General features: G+C 36.2%; 1 protein-coding gene across 1 annotated transcript in view; it reads left to right on the forward strand.

Moving 5' to 3' along the window:
• Nucleotides 1–6005, forward strand: part of LOC138599825 (cadherin EGF LAG seven-pass G-type receptor 1-like) — a 63378-nt gene extending 57373 nt beyond the window's left edge. Inside the window, exons 7-10 of the mRNA XM_069671581.1 lie at nucleotides 1349–1506; nucleotides 4953–5116; nucleotides 5390–5515; nucleotides 5962–6005. Of these exons, the coding sequence (XP_069527682.1) occupies nucleotides 1349–1506; nucleotides 4953–5116; nucleotides 5390–5515; nucleotides 5962–6005 (492 nt within the window). The remainder of the gene's footprint in view (nucleotides 1–1348; nucleotides 1507–4952; nucleotides 5117–5389; nucleotides 5516–5961) is intronic.
• The last annotated feature ends 1830 nt before the right edge of the window (nucleotides 6006–7835 follow it).

A 7835-nucleotide genomic window follows, 5' to 3' on the forward strand; every position in this document is an offset into this window, starting at 1 on the left:
TCATATGAAAAAAAACAATGCAATTAAATGTCTGAGATGAGCTTCACAGACAATTTTTTTTTTTTTAAATTAATTTTACTGTCAATAAGTTGCAGAAAAAAAAACTATATCAAATGTATTAGTGAAAAGAAAGTTTATTTTCTCTAAATGGCTCAAATCTGTTGCAACATCCTGTCTTGTTCTTCACTTTTAACCATTGAACTTTGGTCTCAGGTTAGATATATATATATTTAAAAAAAAAAGCTATTTGGCCGCCTGTTTCTCTAAGCTGATCCACATTTTCTCAGATCAACATTTGTCGGCCAGAAGCCTTGATGAAGGAATTAGCCTACTTTGTAATCATTAGTTGCGAGCTAATGCACAATGGTCTTTTTGTCATCTAAAGCCAAGAGAGGCCTGTAAACTTCTGCTTCAAGTCAGCTAAAGTCAGCTAGACATGGTTTCAGTAGTGCTGATCTGTACTGACTGTCCAAGCCAAGTTTCTCACAATGAATTAAAAAAAGAAAGAAAGAAAAAAATCAAGCATTAAATATTTAAACTAAATTCAGTTAAAAATTGGTTATATAAGATAACAATACACAGGAAAAAAAAAAATAAAAATTTGGCAATCAGGAATACGAAGATAAGAAGAAGCTGAACTTTTTATTAATTTATCTATGAGTTTTCTATTATAACAATGTATTATCATATTAACTCTTTCAACCATTTGCTGTCACATATAGCAAAGTATTTCATCTTGAAATTTCAAAATGTTGTGATATTTCAACCAACTATTATGTTGCTATTTTAACCATTTATCATTGGCTTTAAGATATTTCAAGTTATCTATTTTTTTTTCATTATTTTTCATTATTTTCAACTATTCATCTGTTGCTTGTCAGCAACTACTTCAACTAGTATCATTGTTGATCATTAACCATTTGTTAACATTAGCTAACTATGTCAACAGATGGGCCAATAATTAACTGTTATCTATTTATTTACTATAACTATTTATCCTATACATTTACCTTTAAAGTGCTATCTATTTCATTAATAGAAACTTCTTTACTTTTAGCTAATTGTAAGCTATAACTGACTCAATACATTTTGATACTTTTAAAATCATACCAAAGATTCCATCATATCTATTTACATTCATAATATTTCAAATAACCTACAAGTAAGCAGAATTACCTGCTGGGGTAAAAGTGGAATTACTGTTGTTAACTTCTATTAAACCATTGGTCAGAGTTTTGACAATTTTTATAATTTAATTTCTTTATGAATGAAAAATATGTATTTGATAAATATGTATATGCAATAGGTATTATAAAATATTTTTTACTATATTCTGTTTAATTTTCAGCCGAACATTGGGCGTCTAGGCATCCCTCATGGACCCTCTGGAGAAAAGGTGGCTGTGGTTGCTGTAGATGACTGTGACATCTCCATGGCAATTCGCTTTGGAAAGCAGATTGGCAACTACTCATGCGCCGCCCAGGGCACTCAGACTGGACAGAAGAAGTAAGCTGGGGTCTCTATTTCTCTTCCACTCATCTTTATCCTTGTGTCTTAAGTCTTAATTTCTTTGGGAAATCTAAATACTTTAAAATTCCATGTACAAACACTTCACAGAAATAAATCACCCAATTAGAGAGGAAATTAAGAAATATGTTTGTAGAGAAAAAAAGATGTGCTTTCCTACAATTCATCATGTGAAGCAACGTCTGTTTTTTATAATGATGCTTGCAGCTGATCGCAGTCGGACCAGCTGTCAGGTGGCTTTAAAAGGTGTACTGGTAGAATTTGTTTCTATTATTTATTCATTACTTACATCTGTTTTTTTTGTGTGTTTTTTTTTAAGATTATTTTTTTGGCTTTTTGCCTTTATTCGATAGGAAAGCTGAAGAGAGACAGGAAATGTGGGGAGTAGAGCGTGGGGGCTGACATGCACCAAATGATCGGCAGACCGGGAGTTGAGCCTGCGATCAGTGCGACGAGGACTGAGGCCTCTGTATATGGGGCGCCTGCTCTACCGACTGAGCTAAACCAACGCCCCCTTACATCTGTTTTTATTGATAATCTGTTTATGAATGCATTATTTAATAAACCAGAACACTTTTAACACTGAATGTAATTATCAGGCTAAATGTTTAATGAAAGAGTCAAATTATGTAGCTTAGTTCCATCTTGACGTTAAGGAATTCATTAGGCTTCATAGGTGACTGAATTAAAATTAAGATAAAATATGTAAGAGATCTTCCATGCAGATAGACAGACCATCCAACTCTCTGACTTAATTGTATCCATAAAAGTTAATGGATAATGACAGATCATGAAAACAAAAATATTTTGATAAGTTAACGAAGTTGCTTGTGGTCCAAATAAACACAAATTCTTATGTTAATAATAAATCAGAAAACAAAATATACAACTTTGTGATGTAGAACTTTAATATTTTGTTTTTCTGTCTGACTCATAAATGAAACTCTTGTAATGTTGTGATGTAAAAGATCACTCCAATCAGCTGCAGTGTCAAATCAATAACTGATATCTCATAAGGGGGTGTGTAGGTTAGTAAAATACTTTTGTAAAGGCCTGTCCTTGCTCCTTGCATCAGAAATAAGTGCTTTTGGATGTCCTGCAAGATGGCAGATCCTAAATACATTTTATTTAACAGAGGACCACTGTCCAAGGAAATATGAAGTTACAGAATTAAGATCCCATGATTTCCCATCCATCCCATGCACACTTCGCACACACTCTTTTGTAGATAACATTTATTACCACAAACTACTTGACAATTGTCCTCCCTTCTCTCCCTTCTGTTACTGTCATTAATCTTTGAATTTATCCTTCTGGTCCTTATGCTTATATGGCTTTATACAACCCAAAGCTCATCTTAACACAGGCTTTATCTGACTTACTGTGCACATTATTAGTTAATATACATTATTATTTTTATAGCGTGAGACGTTTTTTAAAGAAAAGTATGCTGAGACTCATTTGGTGTGCAGAGGGTGGGGACAGAGGGAGAGAGAGCAAACTTCAAAGAGGAGTTAATGAGGTTACATTCCTTTAGAAACTTGTTACACAAGTCACAGAAGCTGGATGTTTTAACCGTTTCAAGACAGAATATTTTGTACAAATATGAATTTCCCCTTTGTGTAATTTGGTGAAAACAAGCAACCACCTGAAGTTCCATCTCAGTGAATGTATTAACACCATCCTGACTATGATTGAGGCATAGAGCAGAAACCAGTTTCCTTTTTGATTGGGTAGGAAATGGAAGTAAGGAGATAACTATGGCTCTGTTATTTACAGGATATGAAAAGTGAATATGTCTGCCAATGACAGGGTTTGAGTTGGGCCCGGGCACTCATGGAACCCAAAAGTGGTTGTACTAGCTTCTTGTCTTTAAAGCTCCTGTTAGGATTATGAAACAGACTAAAATTTATTCTGATTATTCTATATGACCTCCAAAAAAATTAGATCATCAGCAACAAGATTGATTATTTCTATATAGTTTTTTTTAAAGGCCTGAAACCACTGGCGGGGGTAGGTGTACGACGAAGCGATTAACTGCATGCTGCCTTTTTTTTAGTTTTCAGGGCAAAAATAAAATTAAAGTGAGTGATACATATGACAAAATCAGCAAAGAGATAAGAGGTCCAGCTTTGTCCCCAGGGGTGCCAAAAGTAACACAAACCACAAGTTCCTCACAGGACCTTTAAGGTAAATTAACAAGCTAGGCGGGATAACCCGACAAGTATTGTGGGCTTACAGCTGTGCATGACCAGAAAAACTAAGCAAAATAGAATAATAATAATAATTTAGGACAGTCAGTGTAGCTGATAAGCAGGCAAGCGCAAAGAAATACCTTGAAATACCGCAAGCTACCTCAACCACAGCCTTTGAGGTGAGTTTCACACTGACCATAAAGTCACAGGAAAACAAACACGAAACACAGGATGTACTTATCTTTCTTGGACAACATAGACAAAGATGATATGACTTTTACGTCTTTGTCACTGCATTATGTGATGGTGCTACCTAATGGGTTAAAATACAGAATTTGCGCCATTGAAACAATGCCATTGCAAAGTGCATGTTGGGGAAAAAGAAAGCCTTGTAGTTAACATGTCACATGTCTTGTTTGGTAATGTGGTTAAACCTGTGAACCAGTTGCAGTTTTATTTGGTTAAGAAAGACCATGGTTAAAATTTAATTAGTACTTATGTAAGTTAAAGTACAATGGGACATACAGGAAATGATGTAAATAAGTAGTTTATCACTCCGTAACTTGTTCCACAATGCAAAAATAAATACATGACTTATGTAGGGATTTTCCTCATTCAGTTGCATCTAGAATCTTTGAATAAGCTCCACATGCTCTTGGCAAGGCAACAGTATTTGGGCTGTATGCACCCAACTTATACATTCAATGGTTTAGAGGAGTTGTTTTGTGCTGAATTGCATGGCATTTAATCTCTTAATCCATTTGTTCTTTGATGTTGAGCCAGGCTCAGGGTGTAAGCAGCTTCCTACATGACCTAGTATGTGGAACCTTACTTGTCATGGTGATGCTAGCACTTAGCCTTGTAACAACTTTAAACACTAGAAACAGCCTTATTTCAGAAAAAAAGTCAATCATGCTAAAGACTGATGGTTTACCTCGGTTGCCCTTTCTGGATAAAATTGGGTAAATGGACAGGATATTTACCCTGAATTTTTGGCCACAGATTTACAAGCAAAATGGAATCAAAATAAACGATCCTGAACATCATCCTCAGAATAATTATTCATTCACTGTAGAGCTGAATCATGTATTGGTGTCCACACCTGCCTGCATTTTCTTTGGTTTCTTGATTTTAAATGTATTTAACATTGATATGTATTGAGTGTTGAGGAAGTAATATTTTTTATATTTTGGATTCGGCTCTGATTCTTTTTCTGTCTGTCTACTATAGGTCACTTGACTTGACAGGACCATTGTTGCTAGGTGGAGTTCCTAACCTACCTGAGGACTTCCCAGTCAGGAACAGAGACTTCATGGGCTGTATGAGAAACCTTAGCATCGACAGCAAACCCATTGACATGGCCAGCTACATTGCTAACAATGGCACCACAGCAGGTTAGAGCCATGCTGACTCAATTGAGTTTAGCTAAAGAAGTGAAGGCATTGCTCAGTATTAGGTTACTGTTTTTGGGGCCCTTCAATGGCCAAAGGTCATAAATTGCCCAATTTTATACTTGAAAGGAAAAGTTTTTCTTCCTTTTAATGAAATATAAAATGCAAAAGTTTAAAGCTGGCTAATTTTGAATTTGTGTGCATTTTGTCCTCTCATTAACCTATACCTACATTGTTCATACAGATATTTATTATTTTTTGTGTGTTTGATGTTAGGTTGTCGAGCAAAGAAAAATTTTTGCACGAATGATATGTGTCAGAACGGAGGTGTGTGTGTTAGTAAGTGGAACACCTATAGCTGCGACTGCCCGACTGGTTATGGAGGCAAGAACTGTGAACAAGGTAAGAAAATAAATCAGATTTTATTAGTTAAAATTGAAGACCACAATGACCATATTTAGATGAATTCATATATGCATTTATATACAGCTGTGCTCCTGGCCAAATGTGTCTAAATATGCGATTGTTCACCTACAGTAAGTGCATGTGTATGTGATTGAGTGTGTGTCTTAAGCACATCAACAAAGTTGTGTGTTTTGGAAATCAAATGGTCAAAATTCAATAGTTAGTTAATTAGTTACAGAGAGAGAGATAGATAGATAGATAGATAGATAGAAAGAAAGAAAGAAAGACGCATCACAGCCTGCCAACAGTGTTATTATTATCAATCCACAACCCAACCCTTGCTCCTCTATGGTAAGATGAGATTGTTGATTTCCTGCTTTGGGGCAGGCTACGAAACAATGTGTGAAGGTGTGAATACCTCTTCTTGCGTTCTTGTCTATGAGGTAGCCACCCAGTCAGTGCCAGCCCCCGAGTATCCAGTATCTGAACTGGGCCGGGATCACAGCAAGCTTGGGAGAGGTTTTGGCTGTCCTGTTTTGAGCTGACATATTTGGTTTGAGGCTTTGTACAGCCATCTGCAACATGAGAAATGAGAGATTTGATACAGTCTATTTACACTGCCAAAATCATCCAGACTGACATGAAAAGACTAAATGCCTCTGAAGTTACCCTCCTTGTCAGACAGGTTCTTTGTTCTTCTAAATCTATAACTCTTATCAGATAAGATTTTAAATGTACTGTATTTATGTATTATTATTATTATTATTATTTATTATATGTAAGGTTTTTCAAAGACAAGGAATGAGTTCTGGTTATATATATTCTGGTTCAGGTTTTATATAAATATGCAGTGTACAGGAAAACACTTATACATGCTCATGGGTGGTATTACCTTGTTATGACAAGTACATCTCGAGGTTTTCTTAACTGGTGTCAAACAAGCTGTTCCAGTTATAAAGAATGTGTTTAGAGATAAGAGTTGTGGTTAGAAAGTTAATTTGTTTGAGGAGATATTCCTCTTAATCTTTTAACAAAAAAGGGTATTATGGGCTGTATGGGTTGCTACAGATATTGATGGTCCTTGGAGAACGAGATGTGCAAATTTTTGTGACCCTCTGACTTTTCATTGTGCAACGTTATTAGGTCAAATTTTAATTAGCCTTGCAAACATCATGACATTTTAGTGACGCAGTACCTTTGTGATAAAGCTGCTGCTAGGTTTGTGTTGATTTTGGCACCCCTTGTGGACAAAGCCGTACTTCTTATCTCTTTGCTGATTGTGTCTTGTACATGCTTAAAGGTGCTATATGTAACTTACAGAAAATCCTCATTTGTAGCGACACGGTCGGCCGTTTAGGGGACTGCAGTCAACCTTCTTGTACGCGCTCACGCGGACACTCGCATGCATGAATGAGCATCCAGGGTTTTTGCCAAAGACACACTAAACTGACTATGCTCAATCTCAGAACTCACCAGCTCTGTTTACTTTTCACTGACGAGACGTATTTATTGACCGGTATCATGTTGACCGGCATCATGTTGTCCAAAATCAACACTGTTTGTCATAATACCTAAGTAAGTATCATGTTAGCTGGCAAAGTTATTTGTCAAGCTAGACTGACAACACTGACATACACACTAGGATAGAATTTTGGTTGTCATAACATTAGCGAGCATGCTAAGGTTTGCCAACTAGCTCTAACATAACTACACTGCATGACTCTGCTTCGTGCCCATGCCCTGCCAATGTTAACTCTAGTTTTCCCCCTGACATTGGTCACATTCCTGTTTGGCCAGATGCACTTCACTAGATAAAACTTATTTTTGTTCTTATTATTGGGTTGTTTCATGTTGCACACTGTTGACTGTCGTGGTGGAGAATGAGGTACTCGCGAGCACGCAGATACATCACATCCTCTAGTTTCCTGAAAAAAAACCGTCCCAAGTGCTTGACATAAAAATCAGCCCACAGGTTGTTAGGGTCAGTGGATGAAGGGGAAGGTCTCAATTTTTCAGTTCTTCCACTATCCCTTCACACATAGACAATAAAAAATGATATTTGATCTTACATACAGCCCCTTTAACTTAAAGCACAGAGCTGCTTAAAGCCTACAAATTTCTTCCTGTCTTACTCTGTACAGAAAAGTCATGATAACGTTAAGATGAGGTGGTAGTGGCTTCTTTTTTACTTAATTAGTGACTACGCATTGTAAAGTAATTGTACAAAAACACTCTAGTGGCTTGTAACCATAAACAAATACTGTATGTCCTTTGTCTCATAATTACAGCTTTTGTATGTGTGAGACAGCTTTTGGAT

This window comes from Semicossyphus pulcher, unplaced genomic scaffold, assembly GCF_022749685.1.
Source record: "Semicossyphus pulcher isolate SPU_LCO1_2020_fin unplaced genomic scaffold, fSemPul1.0.p SCAF_20, whole genome shotgun sequence".
Taxonomy (NCBI): domain Eukaryota; kingdom Metazoa; phylum Chordata; class Actinopteri; order Labriformes; family Labridae; genus Semicossyphus; species Semicossyphus pulcher.